The sequence below is a fragment of the Scaptodrosophila lebanonensis genome, unplaced genomic scaffold (assembly GCF_003285725.1).
Source record: "Scaptodrosophila lebanonensis strain 11010-0011.00,11010-0021.00 unplaced genomic scaffold, SlebRS2 tig00000098-arrow-pilon, whole genome shotgun sequence".
In the NCBI taxonomy this organism is placed as follows: domain Eukaryota; kingdom Metazoa; phylum Arthropoda; class Insecta; order Diptera; family Drosophilidae; genus Scaptodrosophila; species Scaptodrosophila lebanonensis.
In genome coordinates this window covers 595,437-617,923 of record NW_022060568.1, presented here as the reverse complement: position 1 = coordinate 617,923, position 22,487 = coordinate 595,437, and the positions used below count along the sequence as shown (strand labels likewise).

The window sequence follows — 22,487 nt, the reverse complement described above, 5'->3', positions numbered from 1 at the left end:
ATTAAACTATAATCATGGCTAATGAACGGTGGTGTGGGACCATCTGAAACTATCATTAAAACATCTGCTTCTTATTAAGTAGCTACCGTTGCTTGGCGATGACTTATCCAAGTAAACACACATATTTCCAGCACGTTTTAAAATAAATCCTGAGTCTGATCTGCCCGCCTTTAAATAGCCCGTAAAGCCTGCATCACTGCAACATTCCAGAACTCCCTTATCCTTGGGACTGTTGTAAATGGCTCTTTTTATGGTTCCACAGATATATGGAAGAACTTTTTTAAGCTCTATGGTGTTGGACTCTCTAGACTCCTTGAAAAAAATCGTATGGTGTAGATCTTGTCCGTACACCTCCCTTTAAATCAAGCCAATTAGGGTTTCCAAAAACAACATAAGCAATATATTATTTTCTCTTTCACTCTTTCCATCTTAATTTGAAGCATAAAGTTCCAAAAAGGGCGTTATGATAATATTAATAGACCAAGTCATAGCAGCCGGAATCTATACCAAAAAATACTTACTTTAATCGGCGATAGTTCGTGATGTAGCAATAGTATCTCCTTAATATAACTAACCCTGTTTCTGACTATAGCTTCCGTACATAAGGCACTTATATTTGTTTATTTATTTCATTATGGAGCTGTGTACTTTGAAGCTGCTAGTTTTCTTTTTTAACATAAATATAAATAAATGAGAACACTTCCATTTACAACCAAGTTCGTTTCGCGATCCCTATAGAACATTGGTTATCCAAATTGTTCTGTTATTTCTGAAAGTGATGTGGATATATATATATTTCAGATTAATTGACATCAATTAGGAATCAGTGGTGTGCATCTATATCTTAAAACTAAATCACTTGCAGAAAATACAACATAGATTAATTTAACCGAACTTCTAGTCCCTCAAGCGGACTGGAAAGTCTAGAACTCAGGTGGGCAGGCTCGAAGATGTTATAATTTCCGATTTTGACTGGGACTAGGAGCACAGGGAACGAGATTTTCCGAACTCGATTCGGATCTTGACTTTCAAGAGATAATTGTATGCGACTGGGAACTGTGAAGGTCTCAATTTTATTCGAATTGCTGCCATTGTACCAATCGCCGATGATTACAATTAAATGCGAGCTGGAAAAACATTTTGCAAAGCGTTAGCCTGAAACCCGTTCGCTCGCCGTCCGTACCAACGACAATGCGGAAAACTGTGAGGCTGTGGCGGCTAATTATAGACCGCCCCTCGGCGCGCTCGGAAGACGGAACCAAACGAAAATAAAAGCAAACAAACAACAACATGAGCAGCAACAAGAAATGCATTGCAAAAAAGGAGTTCGTTTTAAACTTGAACTTGAAACATGGCCAAAACAGTGCACATGCAACACATTGGTTGTGTACGTGTCTCTCTCTCTGTGTGTGTGTGTGTGTGTGTGTGTGTGTGTATGTGTGTGTGTGTAACAAATGTGTACATATTACTTGCTAAAGAATTGGCTAAATTGTTTTGGTTTCCACGCCAACGCCGACGACACGCAAAGCGGTTTGGCTTTTTTGTTGCATTTGTTGCAAAGCATTTTCTTGCTCTTTATTTTGTACATTTTCTGCATTTTACTTTTAATGGCAATTGAGGAAAATTGCCAGCTGCCTGCCTGTCTGCCTGTCTGCCTCCCCACCTGCCCGCCTAGCTGTTTAGCTGTTTAGCCGCCTGGCTAACTGCCTGGTTGGCCATCTTGTATAAAAGCCACTCTGCAAATGTTTGTGGCGTTAATCACACCGCGTCGCTTGTCAAGCGCAAAAGTGCAAGTGAATTTCAAAATAAAGCGCAACGGGCGCTCACAGTCTTTATAAGCAAATATACAAGTAAAAAATCGACCAGCAACACCAGCAGCGATCACAACAATATTTGCAACAGCAACAACATCACCATCACCAACAATAAGCAATAAGCAAACGTTTGCAAAGGTGTTGTACATCTTTATTATTTTGTTTACATTTTTTTTCCTGTCTTCTGTTATTGTTTTTGCCCCAAAAATTTGCATTTACTTTGACGCCTCAAATGCTTAAAATGCAAACAAAAAGTTAAAGTTTACACAGAAATCAAAACCCAAGAAGTGAAAGTGAACTCCAACTGTCAGCTGCCATTATTTAAATAACACTTACATGTATTAGATGGTAACTCGACTGTGCCGTGTCTGACGCAGGAGGGAGAGATGTTTGCAAAAAATTAATAGATCGACATTTCAATTTCCAATTTGAAACCATTAAATGAACATAAAATGGAGAATTTATGATTATTTCGCAGATCTCTTTTTTTTGGAAATTCCTGCAACGTTCAATTTATAAATGTGTTTGTAGTGATTAAAATTACGGAATTTCCTCCAATGTCCGACCTATGCACGTCTATTATTTGATGCTAGAGTACAACACATTCCAGATATTATTAACATTATTTGTGAGCACTGCTTTGTGATTCTCTAATCAAGAGCTTCATCAGATATTTTCGACTTACGTTTTAGTTTCAATATACATTATAATATTTATGTCGCAGCGTTCAAACCAGAATAAACAAAATGTAGATCCTATTTAGTTCATAATCTTCTAAGCTTTTCTCCAACTTAGATGCTTGAAGCAGCTTTTATTTATTAGAATTTCAATGACTATTTCATATCTGCACTGATTTTGCCATTCAGTTGGCAGTCTTTTTCGGTTTCAACTTAAAAGCTATGCTAATCCTATAGATTAATTTAAGGATTCTTAAGGAAAACAGATTTCTTTCCATAAAGTATTATATCATAAATATGTTTTCAGTTTTCCGTCCATCCAAACTTGGGTTAGATTAGTTTAATAGATGGGCGCTAGATGGCGTCCAATTGGTGAATTGATGAAGTAATGACTAAGAAGACCTCGAAACCACTTTTCTTCTGCTTCTCTAAGCAACCTCTAAAGATATACTTTAAAACGATGCGGCCTCATCGTTTACTTTTGTTACTCTAAATATTTCGCCATAGGAAGCAGCTTTGCTTTAATTTCGGCGTCCATTCGGACAGACCCTCCTCCTACCGCTGCCATTACTAAACACGAATTTTAAACTAGCACCCATTCATTTATATCAATTGCAATGCCAAATAAACATCAATAACCTGTCGCCTGCATCTGCAACACTCTGCTTCGTCCACAGATGCTGTCCGTAAGCCGTCTTGGAGCGAAGACCCACCATCGGCAGCAACGGTTGTTGCAACAACTGCTTGCGGAGCTACTTTTACTGTCGCTGCTCGGCGCCGTAGCGCACGCCACGCCCGTGTCTAGTCCCGAGATCGCCAACAAAGCCGCACAATCGCCCAATAGTTTGCAACAGCAACAGCAGCAGCAACAACAGCAGCAGCAACTACAACAACAACTGCAACAACAACAATTGCAGCAGGCGAAGCAAACTGCGCAGGCACAGGACGCTCATCTGAACTCGCTCAGCGTCTATGCGACCAACTACGAGAGCCTGGCATCGGCTCAGGCCCAGGTGCAGCCAACACCCCAGGAGCCCGGCTTCAAGCCCTCCTACAAGTTACCAGAAATGGAGACAAACTTCACGCCCATGCAGAGCAGCTCGCTAGCAGCGGCAGCTGCGAATGCCGCCAACCTGCCCAGCACTCCGATGCTGATGCAGTATCTGCCCTCGCAGCCCTTGCATGATGGCAGTGGCACTATCCAGTATCTGCAGCTGATTCCCACACGCCCCATCATCGTGCCCATCAGTCCCTATCTGTCCGCGCATACTCAGACGCCGGCACTTAACCCGAACGTGGCTAGCTCCACGGACTTTGCAAGCCGTCCGTCCGCGATGCTGACGGCTCTGCCGGCCAATACTGGGGTTACGGGCTTACACTATGCCACGGCTGGGGGTCTGCACGGCTATGCCGCTGCTATGGCGCCCGCCTATCGAAGCAGCTACCGCATTAATCGGGAGACCAAGGACAAACACTATCCAGCGACCTTCACCCTCAATCTGAACGAGTATTTGCCAATAGCGGGACATCATGATTCGACGATCGCGGCCTCGCATCCACAGCCACAGGTGTATTTGAGGAGCAGGTCGTGAGAACCGAACAGTGAGAGAGAGAGAGAGATGGAGAGAGAGAGAGAGAGGCGTACAGATAGCAGCGCAGCAAACCAAAGCCATGCAAATAAGTCAAGTTCGTTGCCTAAGTCTTCCGTTTTTGCAGGCCTATTTGTTAAGCTCTGTATGTTGTTGTACTCGTAACCATGTTTGTTTATTTCTATTGTTGTTTTTGTCACTTTAATAAATCCATGCCACATATTATTTAACACACACACACGAAACACATACTTATTTTTTGGTATACCCGTATGCCTATGGAAAGAAATTCGCAATGCAACTGTTATGGCCTCCACATAACAAAACTTGACGCTAATTGCTTCAACAAAAACAGGGGACCAAGCAGACAGACAGATAGATAGACTGTCAACAAGGTCGTTCGTACGCAGAATGCATTTCCATTGTCTGAGACACTCCGACAGCACTTTGTGTGAAAGTGAAAATTGTATGCCCAGCCCAGAGCAGACCAGAAACGAAAAACAGAAACGAAATGAAACAAAAAAAAAAAAAAAAAAGATTACACATTGAAGCGGAGGCTCAACCTTGAAGTTGGAGCTTGCTCGCTCCATTCATCAGTCTAATTGTCACATTTTGACAAATATATTAGACACTGGACGCTTTCGTTATTCGGTATTCGTTATTACTCAATCACGAGCAGAGCCAAAGCTCATTTCACTTTGGCCGCAACGCACGCCACATTAAGTAGAGCAAATACGAAAAATTGATCGGCATTACATCCATTGGCAACGGCATTAATATCCACAGCCACATCGCCACATCGCCACATCTCCCCATCGACTACACATTTCTTGCCACAATTTACTTTCAACCTTTTAACGTTGCCGGCATACACGATGACGATGGCGATGGCGATGACGACGACATGTGGTCACTGCCTCGCGAGTCGCGACGCCCTGCGGCGCTCTTTTGAGCAAGTGATGCCGCAGTCCCAGATGCAGACGCAGGCCCTGGGATAGCTGCCAGTAAGTCCCTTGTAATGCTGTCGAAACAGTTTGGATGTTTGTGGCGGGCAGACGATTAGCCGCAATTGGCCTAAGTGCGGCGCACATATCGGTCCACTTTTTTTTACCTCTCGTTTGATTTGTTTGTAGGTTGGTCGGCATGTTGCTCGTATTTATGCTTTTTGGGGCGGAAGTGAGAGGTTATCGATGCGCGTTCAAAACGTTTTCAATTAATTTCAATGCATGGGAGCTCTACAAAGATGATCTTGCTGGTCACCGTAAGGCAGGTGCACTTAAATATACATCTAAAGGAAGCGGGATAACTGAGCATTGCCCAGAATTTTCAAATCCTGTACAAGAATATTTTAGCAGTAATAGTTAATAGCTTTTAAATCAAAACTGACTAATTATTTCACAAATTCAAGAAAAGTACTACTAATTTTACTATCTGCTAAATAATAAATCATTTTTTGAAAACTAAGTATCTTTATGTCTCTGTATCCCATATTTTTTATAAATATTAGACTTTAATAATGATAAAACCTTTTGAATGATGTTATATTTTATTTTTGTCAAGAGTTTCTTCTTTTGAATACTAGTCTTATATTTCAGAAAATTAACTGTTTTTTTTACCAATTATATATAATTGCCAAAGTGGACCTGTTTTTAAATGACGAATAAATAAATGAACAATCTGTAAGTCGTTTATTCAATGGTTTGAATAATTCTTTAGAATAGTTGGTAGCTCCTAATCATATAGTAAGATAAAATTGACAAATCTGCTTCTGCGACCAAGAAAGTAAAATTGTTGCAAATGCTGGATCTTAAATTGTTTAGAGAATGTTGAAGTTAAAGCTGCCAAAGAAATAAGTTTGTAATATAATTCGATTATCGTAAGTACAAGTATAACAAAAAAGTATTCTAAAAAAGATTCCCAAACTAAAAATAAGACATGCATTATGCATTGTTTCTTCATTAAAATGTCGTGAAATTGGCACAGAAGTAGTTCATTTATCGCTTAGTCAGGCCTTTCTAATTCAGCATTTATTCTCCAGTTCTTCTTCTTCTTCTTTTTATCCGCTACCGTAAGTGTAATCGATTAATATATTAGTATTTCGTTACTAGATGTTCATCATTTAGAATATTCCAAAATATTGAGCATTTGTTTTTTGATTTATGAAGAACAAAACGTGTTAGTTTCAATTCAAACATTTGTGAAGATGATTTTTTCAAATAACCTTCAAGTATTTTTAATATAGTATACTATAGAAATATTTAGTATTTAAAGCGCAGTTTCAGAATACCCACGAATTGCATTTCATTCACAAATACTTAAGAAAATCACAATTAAATATAAAATTTAAATTATACCTTTAAATGAAGTATTTTAATATAAAAGTTCATCTTTGCGAATGAAATTTGTTAATGGAAAATAAATTTATGTTTTTAAGTTAAGGCATCATCAGAAGCAATTAAGTTCCTCGTAATATTCATGTAGATATTTGCACGAACGCTTAGAAGTTTCGTGCCGAGTTATTTTACTTTGAATTTCCAACAGTTGCGTTTTTTTTCCGTTTAAGTATACCCTGCAGTCCTTATAGAAGCTATTTCCAATTGCCCAGTTGGTTCTGCCCCGCCAGTCTAATAGGCAGATTGAATTCTACAAAAAAATCCACAATTCTCGCTTGCTTAATGAGATTCCTATCTGCTATCCCCAACATAATGCTTAGCAAGAATAATAAAGTCCATGATTGAATTTGTAGGGCATGCAAATAGTGGACTGTCTGCTTTCCCAAATTTTGCGAATACACTTCACTTGTTACTGTAATTTTATTCGAACAAGACAGAAGAAGAAAGGAGAAGAAGAGACGAGACTTGTTAGTACTTAGGGCGTAAATTAGCTTTTTGGCTCGATTGGATTTGCTGTTAATTCGCAGTTGTCTCACTGAAGTGATTTAAACGGTTGGATCTCTTTCTTGTTTTTGAAAAGGGTGTTGGCATTTACTTTCATTTTCGCTTAATTACACAAAGTCTGGGCTGCTTTTGTTTTGTCTCCACCCTGGCCAAGTGCCCCAGTGAGGCACGCGACACCCCAGCTGGCAACAGCAACATCAACAGCAACATCAGCAACAATAACAACAACTGTGGCGCTCATCTGCAGCAAGCTTAGCTGGCCAGCGAGCATTCCCATTCAATGGATCGTCCACTTTTGTTCACTTTGAGAACTGCTTGGCGGCTTTGGAGCACGCTTGGTAGGTCGCCGGCGCCAGAGTCGACGTCGCGTCGCGTCGCGTTGCGTCGCTGCCCCCATGGAGCCCACTTGGTATAAAATGCTGGTCCATGCTTTGGACTGTCGCAGTCGTTTCGCTCGCTGATCGGCATACGTTCGGGTCTTATTTTTTAAATTTTTAATTTTTTTTCTTTCCGCTTCGACATCATTTTGTTTACTGTGACTTGCGGTGTAGTTGTTGTAGTTGTTTTTAGTGCTTTAAGCGCTCTTCAAGTGCCGGTGAATGTTGTTTGTGCTGAGCCTAAGCTGCGAAAGGAAGTATTTGTGCATACCACTCGTATTTACTCAGCATCCCAAAGACCGAAAGACCGAAAAACGAAGCAATAAAGTGTGCATTTAAAGTTGCAAGTGAAGAGCACCATAAGTGCGTTGCGAAACCCAGATCCCCATAAAAATGGTGCGTATTATCCTGTTGCACAATTAAAACTTAATTGTCATGCAGAAACCCACAAAAAGCGATTGCACTTCCAGCTGCAGCTTGAAGAGCAGAAGCGGAGGCGACAGCGATTGGTGGGCGATAGCTGTTGAATAAATTGCGCATAATAACCATAATCTTATGCTGTGCAAGAAATAAATTATAATGGAACAACGAAAAGTGATTGTCGTACAAAAGGTGGTTAACGAATGGCACCAATTGTTGTCTCTGGAAGTGTTTTGAAGCACTCTATAGTAAATGGCCCTTTCAATGTTCTTAAATGGCCAGTCTACAAATAACTTCATAGCTCCACCTTAAAATGTCTTCTGAGCAATTGTGATTATTTTTCTTAACTGTTCCCCCATCCCAGGTTAAGCTTTTCGCAAGGGATAATTTTTTTTTTTTTTTATTGTCCATTTAAAAACAATTTTGTGGAATGTGTTTCGCGTAAAAATATCATTACAACAAACGATTAAAACAAGCAAGTGTTTCGCTTTAGTTGCATTTCGTAGCCACCTTGTTATATATATTTTTTGGCCTTTTACTTCTGGCTGTTCTCCAAAAATTTCTCAGTATATCAGATATATAAGCAAGACAGTTGCGTTCACTTAACAAATACAAATTTCTTTTAAATTGCTTTGAAAGTAAAATTTTGAAGACACCCGAAATGTATGATGGGAATAGCTGTATTCAGAGTCACGCCCCATTCAGATTTAAATAACGATTAAGGATTACTAAATACCTCAACTAATTCAATAGGCCTACATTCAAGTTATTAATTGTAAAGTTTTAAAGCTGGAATTTAGCTCGAAAATATTGTTAGAATTTTACATCCTGGCTCTAGAAGCTGAAGCTTGCATTTTAAATTTTTAAGCAATAAAGCTTAAAATTAAAAACAAAATCTAATGATACCTATGTTTTTTTGTTAAGATATCATTTCTTCTTTGAGTTACCTTTAAAAAGCCATTGATGTGGAATTCAATTATTAACATTAATTTTGGACATAAATTAAGCTAAATAGATTTATGATATGTCTGATCGGCTTTATTCTGGAATATTTTATGTAATGATATAAAGAGAATACAAAAAATAGGCATCGGTAGTACACAACTGATACATAAAAAATCAGTCCATTTAATTAAATTTTTTTTTTACAAGTAAAGGATTTATAAGTTTTTTATAAAGCTTTAACTTGAGGTGAACACATTTTCGATCAACTCCAAGTTTGATTTATTGTTATGAAGTTATAGGAATTCTTAGAGAATTGGCTGAGCAATATTTCCAGCCTACACGCGAATGGTCAAATCAATTGTTACCTTTTAATGTGAAGCGTTTCCATTCACATTCCTTTTTGTTTGGTAAATAAACAAATTGTTGGACTTTTGCAAAGTCCGTTAATTGTTCAGCTCACTTATTTCCATTGCAATTCCGTTATTTATTTGAAATATTGAACAATCTCTTGTGGCAAAGAGTTCTCTTAGTGGGTATACGCGCTCAATTCTCTAGGCCTTTCAATCGCCACAATGACACTCGAAGCGCACAGAAGCTGCTCGCTGCTCAGCATAATGGTGGTCCGACAATGTCCGATGACAGCTTATGCATATTTATTGATTGATTGACATCGACAAGTGCATGCAACTGTACGTGGGGCTTGTTGAAGAAGTGTTGCTGTCAAGTTCGTGCCTTGAGTCTTTTGTGTGAGCACACAAAAGAGTCGCACAATTTTCGGTCACTCGAGGGCTGAGGGCAGGGTTGACTGAGACTGCAATTTTCCTTGTCGTTGTCATTGGCATCATTAGCTCGACTGACCCAGCTAATCGTTGACGGCATTAATTAGAGGCTAAGGCGCCTACCTAACGATGGCCAATGTTGACGACCGACGGACGACGCACTGCTTCAGTTTGTGCCAAAATTGCAACTCGTTTTTAGTGGTTGTGGCATCATCAGTGGCGCTTGCTAGCGATGTGTGTTTATGTGTGTATGTGTTGCATAAAACGCAGTTTGACCGAAATAAGATGATGAAGAAGAAGAAGCAGAAGCCGAGTAAAAAATGCTGCCGCTGTTGCGTACGAATCTAAACCGACTGCAGTTTTCGTTACGAATTTTTAGTTTTATTTCGTTATTTTTTCACTCATTTTTTATTTTTCTTGCGCTCATGCGAATATTTTTCGGCTGCAATGATGTTGCAATTGCAACTGTGCTGGTGATGTTGGTTTTTGGTGGCGTGACAAATGGCCGTTAGCTTATTGGCTTTTTAGAAAGGCTTATCAGAGTCCAAGTCTAAGTCTGAGCTTGGCCTTGTGCTCTTTGTGGAGAGCCATTCAGCCACCCACTGGCACACACACTCCCACACACAATTGTGCATAACGAAGCCATCTGAATGGGTTTTCTATTAGCATTTCAATGTTGCAAATTTTACGCTCATTTACCGCTTTCCAATCAAATAGCGAACGAAGCATGAAACCAACAACAAATAAGTATTACCTGCTCGCATTAGGCCAGATGAATGACTTCGTTTTGAGCAGTCGCCAGCATTCGACTTGCTCTTTATTTGTTTTTATTTTCCGCAAATTCACTTGCCAGCAATTTCACAGAAAATTTGTCTCGCCAAGCATTTAATTGTGGCGAGCGGCGGCGAACAAATGGCAAACAAATCCAAATCCAAATGCCATGCCGCGGCGTGCCAAGCCATGCCATGAAAATTATACAAATTTTGGTTTAATGAAAACTCAATTAAACGCATCGCTCGTTCCGACCACAGTCAGAGTCAGAGTCACTGTCGCATTCGCATTTGCAGAGTTCCAAGCTTGGCCCAAAGGGGCGTGCCAGGCGAAAGGCAGCTGCGCAAAAATAATAAAATGGCAAAATAAAATTAAACGACAAACCTTTCACCATCAGCATGACCATAGCCGTAACATAACAGTAAACTAGTTTGCATCACTTGTTCGGCCAATGGCGGTATCGGTGTCGGTGGCAGTGGCAGCCGCACCTGTAGCCGGGCACACATTTTTTGGCTGCATCATTCATCGTCCCAGCTAGCTGGCTGATTGCAGGTGTCGTTTCACATTGCGCATACGCCATGTGTTGCGCATTCTTGTTCAATCCCATGAGCCTAGCATAAGACATGTCTGTCTCTGCCTCTTTTAATTACTAATCCAGCTGGTTACTTTTTGGCAAACGATCGAATCGGTCCACAACAGCTTATCGGATAAACAGCATTTATTCAGGGTATCCTTGATTGGTGGGATGGACATATTTGTACTAGTATTACCACGTTCTATTAATATAAGCCACACTATATTTTGTTATTTTACGATTAGAATTGTTTATCGTACTACTTATATTCGCACTGTTCAGGTAAAATAGCTGCCTAGTTGGAAAGAAAATGTAATGGATCGATTTATTGAAATCGTAATATGAGATTAAAGATCCGCAACTGGTCTAGGAAGTAGTGGAAGTTAACGCAACTAAATAAATCAAATCACTGACAAGTATATGTATATTTGTATAATTCAACTTTTATGGTTGCCATAAATTATAGATGGCTGATTAATTGCGGTGCAAGATTTACTTCTTGCCTTACATTTTTTGTATACTTCGTTTTGGGTATACTATATGTATACAATATTTCAGAAATATATAGTACGTATGTATGCGAGATAGTGCCATCTGTTAGCGACACGGGTAATATTAATAAACTGATATTCCTACCAGGTGTCCTATCGTTCAAAAAGTTAAATTTACATCGAACCTTGTATATCAATCGAACTGCTACCCCATTGCTCCTATTAGGGCTATGATATAAAGTATTTCTATTTACACAAAAAATATGCCAAATATCCGCCAGAAACGCTATCTTTGAACCGGATTAATGTTTCACAGGCACTTTCAGGAAGCTGTGTAGCTAGCATAATCATTTTTTGTTCTCTCTTCAGCAGCCATCGCTCTCGCAGCTGCTGCTCTTTGCTCTGCTGTTAATGTTGCCCGCGGCCAGGCCGGCGCTGCGGGTAACGACGCAATACGATGATGACAGCACTCCGAATCAGCTGCGACTGGAGGATCTGGAGCGCGAGCAGGAAGCTCATGCGACGCAACTGGATTTGAACCGCCCGCCCACACTGCCCACACACTACGAATGGCGGCCGAGTGCCGCGCCCAGTGTGCCACCCAGCTATGTGCAGGATGCGGCGCGGCTGGAGCGTGTGCGGCAACTGCAGTTGCAGCACCAACAGCTGAGTGGCGGCTATCAGTTACAGCTGTCGGACGCGTATTTGTTGTTATCGCCGTTTGGCGCTACAAGTGGCATGTAAGTCTTTCAGGTAGCTTTAAGAGCTTAAGAAGCTTGCCAAAGCTTTGGTGAGTTTTTGAAAGCGACGAAAGCTTGGTACGTCAAATAAATCCGTTGGCTTGCGAAGCTGCGCCTTAAGTTGAGCTTTGAAAGCTTACGGCCTCACCAGTGCCTTAAATTGCGATTGCAAAAAAAGCTTCAAGTGTCTTTCTTCTACTGATGTTTCTGGTGAACCCAGAACAGATGTACTACAAGTATACTTGTTTGTATACATACAAAAAGATTGTAACCATGATTTAAAAAGATATAAACATAGGTGACCAAGGATTTTACAAATAAGAAAAGAGTATTCTGTTATATTGGACAATCAGTGTACCGTGTACCGGTTATCAGCCTGTCTTTGATATATGCTTCATCACTGAAATCTATCCTATATGTACGTAGACTGCACACATTCGGATCGTATTTTCTTGGTAAAACATAATTTCCATCTACGATCCCATACTTAAATGGCCCGCCGTTTTATTCTGTTGACACTTTGCGACATGCCGGACCGTCAGGGTCATATTCAGGACGTGGCTGGCCGATTGTCCCAATTCTTGAACGTTGATTTGGACGAGGATATTATCAGCTTTGTGCGCTCTGTCCTAGACGGTTGTGTGCAGGACAACATTGCCATTAACTTAGAGGGAGGAGTCTACAAAGCCAATATAACTCCGAGCGATCTGGAGCGACTGCTCAAAGAACCAAATGAATCAAATGGGTCTGCGAACAATGAGGGCACTGAGCCGACCCAATAGGCGTTCGATCGGGTCCCTCATAAATAGCAATGCGAGTTTTATTAAATTTGTTGTTAAGCGTTCAAATAAAAAAAGTAAAGCCGGCAGAGTATTGATTTCATTTTGCCATTTGCAAACTAGTGGCGAAGCTACATCTCAGTTTTGTGCTAACTCTTCCTATGAATCTTTCCCCACCTAAGTTGTTCATTGTACTTTATTACCATCGCAAATAAGTGTTGTATTGGCTTAATTGATTTTTAAATGGACTGCGGTACAGGTGCGATTATTCCCATTTGATCGGCTCTGCTAGGTGGGTTTCCAGACTTTGGAAGTGTTCGAATAATTATAATTGGACAAAAAAGAGACCGCAGTTAAATTGACAGACGAAATTGCAGCTCGTTCTCCCGCTGGTGCAATGGGAGATCGGTGGGTGGCTAGACGACTAGTTGGTTGGGTGGTTGGGCGGTGCTTAACCCACTGAGAGTTTGGCTCTAATTTGTCAATTGAATTGCCTGAAAATGAGCTCAAATTGCTCATCGCTCTTTGCCCTTAACGGTGTTTACGCTAATTCCGTATAATTTTGGTCGCTTGTGAACCGCCGGGTGCTTGTCTGATTGGGTGCTTGGGTGGGTGTTTTGGGTGGCTGGGTGTTGAAATGCTGCGCTCAACATGCGGGCGGCCTGCTAAAAGCAAAAAAACCTCCCGGGCGAACTCAAATTACACCCAAGAGCCGCCAAGTTGCTCACGATCGTCCGTTGATGCTGATCGCCTGGAGCCGTTGGCTTCCGACAAATGACAACGACGCGTCGGTGCCTGGTAAACGAAATTGCCATAATAAATAACGACAACAACAGCAATAGAAACACAAGAGTTAGCGATTAGATAAGAGCAGTTCGTTAAACGCTATTCTCTCTTACCATCTTTTGCAGCACACGACCCGCGCCCACACCGCCCACCTCCACTACGCTGCTGAAGCCCATTGTGCCCTATGAGGTTACTGGCGCCCATTACCTGGGCAACAATGGACTGGAAGAGCATCCTACAGCACCTTCGGCAGCACCGCCACCGCCACCACCACCACCTTCGCCATCAGCATTGCCGCTGCATCCGCCTCTACATCTGCGCCTGCCCTATTCGACGGCAACGACACTGCTGCGCCGTCCAATACCACCCAGCTCTGTGGCGCCACCGCGCCAACTGTTTGTGCAGTCCAAACAGTTCGCCTATGCGCCACCACACCAACGCAATTATGCGTCCGGTCCGCGCATCCCACTGCCCTACCCGCCATCTTTTATTAGCATCACCACCCGCAGACCCAACGCACATGCGTCTATTTATGCTAAGCCGTTCCGCCCCTCACAGCCGGATCCCACGCCGGATTTGTTTGCTGAACGTGCGTCGAAGTCGCTGCTCGACTCCTACATACCCAGTTGGGAGGTGGTGCGTCTTCTACAGCAGCACAGACTGGCCCGCATCCCAGGTGTTCCAGGAGGCACCCAACAGCACACGCTCGCCTACCCGCTACGTCTCTTCAAACGCGACTCCCTGCAGCCACGACACATCGTAAAGAAATCACTAGCAGGGGCACAGTAAGTGAGATGACGAGCATCTAATGGAAGGACGATGGTAAAGAGGTGATGCGGAGTTAATAGCGAAAGTGACGATTAGCTTTTAGTCTATGGCATTTACTTTTTAATTGTTTTTTTTTGTATTTAAAGTTTTGTTTAAATATATATGTACGTTTTATTTATTGTAACTTAAATTAAAGTAAAATACTCTCTTTCGACCAAATCTACGGGACACCGAAAGTTGGCACTAGTCTACAATATTGGCCAAGAGAACGAGACAGAAAAGGAATTCTGAAAAAATAATACTATCGCCTAGAGACAAGCTCGACATCCCTTTCTCTTAATAATATTAACTGACTAGATGACCCAAAATCGTACTTGTAAAACTACAAAAGAGGTGATAAAACTTTAACTTTACCGAACTTCAAACAACCTGCATGGAAAGTTTGGTAATTATACCTATTATACTTTGCGAGATGTTTCCGATCATACAGACAGACAAAGAGACAAGTGATGCGACAGACATGTGCAGATCGACATAGCTTCAAGATTTTATAGAAGTATTTTCCCAATGGATGTAGCCAGATATTTATATTATTTTAATATACTCGTATATTTAATTTTTAAATTTGTTTTTATTTGATTCGTCAGCAACAGTAATAATTGCTAGTACCCTTCCTTGCTTCCCCACCGTTCATATTTTGTATATCAGCTGAAGCAGTAATCACATTACCGAGCTTAGTATTAGTGTTCATAGCGCCTCCATGTGCTGCAGTTCTTTGTTCCTGGCACATATAATAGTTATGGTATATTCGGTTGTGGATGAACATGCAAATAAACTTACTGTTTCTTTTTCCAGTAATTCAATATATCACAAATTTCGTATTGAATACTTTGGTGTAGTTTGTTTCCAGATGGCTTTTGGCACGTTTTTCTGTGTAAGTCTGTAAGACTATCGCATACATAAGCTTGTTTTTAGTACGAGGATGGACTCTTTCAAAAAACGTACCAAAAATTATTTTGTTGGCATTTGAAGACCTGAGGCCAATTGGTGTAATCGGTGTATTATTTACTTGTTTATGGGCACCAAAAGCTATCATCTGTGTCATTTGATTTCTATTCCTTCGTCGTTTTAAAGATATCATTTTCGCGAAAATGTCGGCGTAATGCCCGCGACTGGCAACGAATAATGCCTACGACCATTTCCCCAAAATCTTTCCGGGGCTTTTTTAAAACGAACGGGGCTGCAGGCGGCTCTGCATCCCAATCTTCACACACAACTTCTGGAAAGTTTGGGGGATGCTCTGGGGCCTTTGCTTCCTTTACTGGCTGTGGTTGTGGCTCTGGCGACTTGCTGGCAGGCGGAATATTTTCTGCTACCACCTCCGATGGGGTTGCAGAATTTAGGGCAACCTGGATATATCCCAGCAACAGTTCGATCTTAAACATGCGACAGTTTATTATTCCATGTATAACTCACCCAGTTCGGGTTTGCAGGACACTTTTGAATGTGATGCCACAGTCGATAGCGGATAACCTGATGTATGTCAATAAAAGGACACGTGACAAATAAGCTTTTCCTTTGAGAATTCTTGTTTTCCATTTTCACCGTTAATATTAAAAATTTTTTTTAACTAATCACAGCCCTATTTTTTAGAGACAATCAGATTCTAGCTGTCAGGCAATAATGATTTTTGACAGTTAGAACAGACCAGCAAAAGAAATCATTAAACTGCCTGGTGCAACCGAGATAGCAATAGCGTTACACAATCAAGCAGAGTTGCAGCCAACTTTGGTTATTCTAGCTTTTATAGTTTCTCAGATCCTTGCGTTCATCCAGACGGACGGACGGACAGACGGACAGACGGACGGACGGACGGACATGTCTAGATCGATTTCTCTCGCCATGCTGATTCAGAATATATATACTTTATGGGGTCGGAGATGCTTCCTTCTGCATGTTACATTCTTTGCACAAACCTAATATACCCTTTTTACCCTGCGGGTACAGGGTATACTTGTAAAAGAGCATCGGCACAAGCCTCATAAGTAATCGTGTTTATTAAATGTGCTTCTGCGAGCTGCCAGCAAATATTTAACAACCAATATCGTTATAAAAAAAATTGCGCTAATATGTAGTACTTGAAATTTCAATAAACCTTGAGAATAAAATCAGTTATTATTACCATGACCAGCACGCCCATCGGCAAACATCAATCACAAATTGAAATTACCAGCTGAATGGGCCAATTTTTAGGAACTTACTATAAGCTTGAAAGTTTGATAACCAACCAAGTGTTTTTAGGTCTAGAAAAAGTATGGATTGATTTCGCCATTGCGTAAAAAAATACTGTGAAGCGCATTATTGATATATTTTTAGTTCGTTTCGAACTTGATTTTTTTTAAATTTACAACTAAAACTATATTAAGACTTTCACTCATATCGTACAAAATAAACTTTAAAATGTTATAAAATGTGCTTAATCTGTTTGTGAGCCGTGCGACCAATTTGTGTGAAATCTCTCACCAATTATGTATGCCAATACCTTTGTTTATTTTGTTATTGTCTTAGATTCGTTTTTTTTACAAAACTGTAGATTGAAGTACGCTATCTGAACGCTACTACATTTCTTTAGCTTTATTTTTCGCTTTTTCTTTTCCAATCGAACAATTTGTCGCCATGATGATTTTAAATACTATACTCGTATCTGTATGTATGTATGTATGTATTTTCGGATATGTACATATTGACTGATAAATAATGCCTCTATGTGCTGAAATACAAAGCACTTTTTCCTGAAGACGAGCCATTTGCTCACATAATCAGCCGCCCCATAGTGGTGGCACATGTGGAAACAAGGCAAAGCCGGCAGCAGAAAAACTGATGCTGTGGATTTTTGTCAATGAGGAGCTACAACGCTGATGTAATCGTGGCCATAAACCAAACAGCCAAACAGCCAAACAGCCAAACAGTCAGCCAGCCGGCAATAACAAACAATTACGTTCAAATGGACGGCGGACTAAACCATAAAACCAAAAACCCACAGAGGCAACAATGCCTGCAAATGCAACAGCGGCGCTTGCAGAAGAAGAGGCTTGCAATCAAAGTTGCATCTTCGTTGCCACTCATGGCGATCGCTTGGCTCCCGACTCTACCTGAAATTATGATTTGTGTTGCATTGGCGTGGCGTGCTCTCCAGTTTGTGTGTGTGTGTGTGTGTGTCAGTTTTGCCCGTCCCCGTGCCACAAAAGCAACACTATCGCGTACATATTTTGCAAAATTTATGCAAGTAGGAAGCGTTTGTGCCTTGAAGATGCTGCTACCCAGTGAAGCCAGTCGTTTGTTTTGGCCCAGACTTGACTCAACGACTTTTTAGCCCGCTCATGTCTGTTAATGAAGTTGCCACCAGCAAGCTGGCAGCAGGCAGCAGGCAGCACTGAAGGCCTAGTTGTTGCATTGTCTAGCGGTTTGTTTGTCATCAATTAAATATACAGCAAGTCGGACCAACAGCCAACAGCATCATCATCTCCATCTTCATCATCATCCTCATCATTGCCATTATCATATGCAGTTGGCACCTAAGAGCGCGTATGTGAAGGTGACTCTGTCTTGCCTTTGGGTTAAAGGGTGTAATTACGTCGTGGTTTCTTGCACGCCGTTCCGGTAAACAGCGAACACATGCCAGACTGACTGAATGAATGCATACAAAGGGATAAGGATAGGTGAAGGGGCTGTGCCTCTACAATTCGCCGCATTATTGTTCCCCAAAAACACACTACCTTCTCTTTACCGTGCGCTAATGATGGGTAGGAAGTCGTTAACTCTGTTTAATTGCTCCCAATACGATTGCCAACAAGGCCATAACAAATGTGAAATACTTAATACTTACTTCCAAAAAAGAAAAGTTCTTTGCAGCTCATTTCGTTTCCCGTAAAATATATTTTTGGACGCTAATAAAGACTTTCTCAGGCGTGTTTTCGATTCCGATTTCGAAAAAATTCAAAATTATAGGTCAGGGCCAAGCTTTTCAAAATTAGGTCCATTTTGTACGTCCATAAGTTTATTTCATGTATGTATATGTCTTTCGCAATTAATCAAATATAAATGGAGTTGGCAAATGTCCGAATTGTTCGGATTTAAGAATTAAGTAACTAGGCCTTAGCACCATAATTCCATTCTAATGGCTTGTATTATTTTCATTCCGATAGATTAGTTTCTCAATTAAGTTACGCCTGTAATGCTTGTTGTTTTAAAGTTTGTGAATAATTTGTGGAGCTTATTCAAGAAATATGTTCTAATGGATGGTAGTTTCTCTATTAGTGAGAAGTTGTAACTTAAATTATTTGCCACCATAAGATGTCTGAATTCCAATAGATGAGTTTCCACTGCGGCTTTCCTAATTAAATTACTTTCATAATGTTCGTTGTCTTCAAGACCTTGAGCATTCGTCAAGCGATTTCAGGTAACCTTAAACCTACTTTAAAACAACAACTGAGCATAATCGTTTTCGTTTTAGTTTCAGCTTTTTTTGTTTCCTTCTGCATCAGAAAGGGAAATTGTAGTTTTTTATGCGCTTTTGCCGCTCAACTCTTTTGTCACTTAATGCCATGCTTTTGTTTTAAGGCTTCTCTGCAACAATTGTTGTTGCGCATTTTCACGCACGATTTGCGCATTTAAACAACTTTTTTGTTATTTTTTTTTTTTTTGTTTTTTGTTGTTTATTTTTGAGACATTATGGGCTTGTACAAATTTCTGACGAAGTGAACCGGACTGGACATTGGTCGCTAATCGTGACACATTATGGAGCAGCAGGCGTCTATTGCTATTGATGGAAGGCATGAGAAATAGAGAAGAGGCATATCAAAACGCTCACAAGAGCTCCTTGTGTTTAGCGAGTCGATTGAGCATTGTGTGAGGGTTTTAATGGCTATTAAAAAGCCATAGTTATTTGTGTTGGAGTTGGACTCGTATTTGAAGTTCCTTGTTTTATAAAAACTGATTAAATCTGAGGCGAAGCCGTAGACTCAGCATTCGGCGAGGGCAGGTGAACGTCTCAGGGTCAGCATCAAGCAGGTTGTGTCGTCAAAGAAGAAGGCCGTTGTGCTGACCAGCACATGAAGTTCCTCTCCAATTGCGACAGATTCGTAAGTCGTTGAGCAACAGTCTCCGAGTCTGACAAACTAAGAGGTTTCCTTTCCTTGATCTGTACTTTCATCGCATTCCCCGACATACGAGTATACGGCCACATCTTCTGGTAGCCACTGTGTGTTTAAAATGAACTTCCAAACTATTTGGTGGATATCAAAATTTTATGACTACCACTTAGCCAAGAGCTAAGCATTGGCAGTTGGTTCGGTGCTATCAATATCTGATCAAATGTGTAGCAATGCTTTCAATTCCATGCAAATGCCGGCCCTGTCGCAAAGCAAAAGTCATTTCAATGCATTGGCTATTCGGCTATTTGGACCCAGAGCTGACCTTCCATAGAACATTGGTCAAAGCATTGTGGGATGGCGGCCACTTGTTGTTGCTTCATCGACATCGACATCGGCAACTGCAACGCCGCGGCCATATGAGTGTTAATCATACATACTCGTATATATTGTACTACTCGTATGCTGCATAATGGCAAAAAGTCACCTTCGAGCCGAAGCTGCGACGGCAAGTCGAATAAATTCAAATATGCGTCAAATCGATTGTTTTCATTGCTGGTCGCGCGATTTGTCTACAATGCAACCGTAGACAAATATTATTATTATTATTATTTTTCTATTATTTTGCGTCTCCGCCGCGGGCTAAAAGGCCCACGTTAACGCTAATGTTAACCTTCTGCCTGTCCATCGACACATTGAATCGTTGCCAATGATTGACAGGCATTATTATTATTAGCAGTATTAATACATATACATACATACATATATTTTCATTATTATTGTTTGTATACCAAAGTGTTGCTGCCGTTTCATTCGGCCCATCGGGCCATCTGCCGATCTTCATTTATGTCTGTCTGCCTACCCTTTTGGCTTTGATATGACACAGCAATCAATGCAATTATTATAATAAATAATAAACATGCAGCCAGACATCCCACAGTGGTCTCAATCTGATCCAATTCAATGAAAGTCGCCTAGAAAAGTTCCAAATCATATTTCTGATCGTGTTGTTAATATACATATATATCTGAGTCAGTCCACACGGCCATTCGACTGCTCTCTTAATTGTAATGCTGTAGCTTATGCAGAATAACTTAAATATACTTCGCCTTTTTCCGCCTTACTCTCTCGTTTTATCCTCTAATTTTTTCTACTTGATGCCGTCTTCGTGCCATACAGGAAGTGTAGTCTAAGCTGAACCACTTGTGTGCACTATTTGGCTGATTAATTCAACCTGTCCTATGTACTATTTATCTAGTTATCGCAGTCTAGTTAAGCAAATTGGACCTTGGCCTATCATTTCCAAATTAAAGGCGGTCCAAGGCACGAGTGCCGGCGCGCTTCCTCAAGATATGCGTTCGTTTGGACCCAATTAAATTAATTTTCTGGTCAATAAACTGTTTACGTAGTTCGTTACTATAAATACAGCAGACGAAGTATTGCGTAGGTACGAGCATTAATGAAAAATCAAAGGCATACATTTAAAAAGCCAAACGAACAACAGATACGTGGATTGCAGATTAGACTTACCACAGGGATTCCAGATAAGTAAATATTTTCATTTGGTTGGTCAGCAAAATAATTAAATTGAAACATGTAACGCATACTCGATCAATAAGAGATATGAATATAGTTGGTAATTAACTTATAATTATGAGTACATATGTAAATATTAACACTATATTACTTGAAGTAACTCTATATAACTATTTATTAAACATGAACAATATCAGTTAATTTGTAATTTATATATGTATATAGTATAATAACTCATAACTGTCTGGCATATCGCGATCGAAAGTTATTGTAAGGAATTATTTTTAATTCAGCTTTAACGTAATTTTAACCTTTTTTGCACAATTTTCAACTTTATTTGATTCTTAGTAACAAAAACACATGAATATTTTTAAGCTTTTAATTCTATTATATTTCCAAAATCATATTTTAAAGTAGGTTTTTTTGGCGAAATATTTGTATACCTTTTTTTAGCTTGATTGAAGTTTCGGACCACTGTAATTTATGCATGTGAGTAATATTGTTTTATTATTGAGGCCTGACCCAGTGTCCGTCTGCTGGATGATCAGCTGCCTGACAAGTGAGCGGGGGCTGCACTATATCGAATTTCGAGCAATACTTGATATTGGTCTGCCTCGTTTTTGTCGTCTTCGTTGCATGCAAACAAAAGGCTTAAGGCACGAACTTGTCTTGCCTTTCGACTGCCGTCCAAACCATTGAATGCAGAGTTGGGTTGATTCCAAGGGCGTAGGCAGCTTTTACCAAAGTAGGGGCGCCAAAAAATTAAAATTTTGATTAAATAATGCACGATGCATTTAAAAAATAATTTATGCATATGATCAATAAAAAAACTTCAACAAATCCTACTCAGTTCCATTCTAAGGCGAAATAGTGCGTTCTAATAATGAACGTGTGGTCGACTTTGTATGGAACAATTTTTATAGGGGGACAATGCCCCCCTTTCCCCCCTGCCTACGCCCTTGATTGATTCGGTTCCAGCTTGTTACAATGATCGGATCTTCAAAAGGAACTATGTATGTAAGTAGGTTTCTCTAATAGATATATCCTTTAAAATATTCTTAATTGTAAATGAATTCATTGGTCGGTGATTAGAAGATGTCGCGAAAACAGAAAATCTATGTATGTACATACATATGTGTGTTTAAGTTTAAATGAAGTTTAAGAATGCAAACTAAAAAGCAATAAAAGAAAGAATGCACCATGGAGCAACTGAAAATTATTAAATGCGATTAGTTCGTTGCACGCAAAAGAAACCAAATTCGCAAAGTGAATTTAATTTCCAAACTATAATTGGCGAACCATCATACATACTTACACACATACATACACACATTACATGCTGACAAGTTTTCAGCAATGCTGCGTGCAGCGATGACGGCGATTGTCGCTTTGCG

The 22,487-nt window shown here is 40.3% G+C and overlaps 3 protein-coding genes across 3 annotated transcripts; 2 read left to right on the top strand and 1 right to left on the bottom strand.

Annotated features, from left to right (window-relative positions):
- Positions 1-1,351: 1,351 nt before the first annotated feature.
- LOC115627937 (ETV5-related protein Ets96B) lies at positions 1,352-4,083 on the top strand. The gene is made up of 2 exons (XM_030523829.1): positions 1,352-1,387; positions 3,169-4,083. The coding sequence occupies exons 1-2, from the start codon at positions 1,352-1,354 to the stop codon at positions 4,081-4,083; spliced, it is 951 nt and encodes a 316-aa protein (XP_030379689.1).
- A 7,662-nt stretch (positions 4,084-11,745) lies between these two features.
- Positions 11,746-14,428, top strand: LOC115627935. Its single transcript, XM_030523828.1, has 3 exons — positions 11,746-12,074; positions 13,765-13,902; positions 14,011-14,428. Exons 1-3 carry the CDS (start codon positions 11,746-11,748, stop codon positions 14,426-14,428), a joined length of 885 nt encoding a protein of 294 aa, XP_030379688.1.
- A 1,003-nt stretch (positions 14,429-15,431) lies between these two features.
- On the bottom strand, positions 15,432-16,006 carry LOC115627934. The gene is made up of 2 exons (XM_030523827.1): positions 15,884-16,006; positions 15,432-15,816 (listed from the first exon to the last, which is right to left on the bottom strand). The coding sequence occupies exons 1-2, from the start codon at positions 16,004-16,006 to the stop codon at positions 15,520-15,522; spliced, it is 420 nt and encodes a 139-aa protein (XP_030379687.1). The 3' UTR covers positions 15,432-15,519.
- Between the last annotated feature and the right edge of the window lie 6,481 nt (positions 16,007-22,487).

What these genes read in the sequence shown, in the direction of transcription:
- LOC115627937 (XM_030523829.1), top strand. Translation starts at nt 1,352, where the DNA reads ATGGCCAAAACAGTGCACATGCAACACATTGGTTGT. An exon ending in ACATGCAACACATTGGTTGT is followed by an intron (nt 1,388 to 3,168) that starts GTACGTGTCTCT and finishes CTTCGTCCACAG; the next exon opens with ATGCTGTCCGTAAGCCGTCT.
- LOC115627935 (XM_030523828.1), top strand. Translation starts at nt 11,746, where the DNA reads ATGTTGCCCGCGGCCAGGCCGGCGCTGCGGGTAACGACGCAATACGAT. An exon ending in TTTGGCGCTACAAGTGGCAT is followed by an intron (nt 12,075 to 13,764) that starts GTAAGTCTTTCA and finishes CATCTTTTGCAG; the next exon opens with CACACGACCCGCGCCCACAC. An exon ending in CCTTCGGCAGCACCGCCACC is followed by an intron (nt 13,903 to 14,010) that starts GCCACCACCACC and finishes AATACCACCCAG; the next exon opens with CTCTGTGGCGCCACCGCGCC.
- LOC115627934 (XM_030523827.1), bottom strand. Translation starts at nt 16,006, where the DNA reads ATGGAAAACAAGAATTCTCAAAGGAAAAGCTTATTTGTCACGTGTCCT. An exon ending in GTCCTGCAAACCCGAACTGG is followed by an intron (nt 15,817 to 15,883) that starts GTGAGTTATACA and finishes GGATATATCCAG; the next exon opens with GTTGCCCTAAATTCTGCAAC.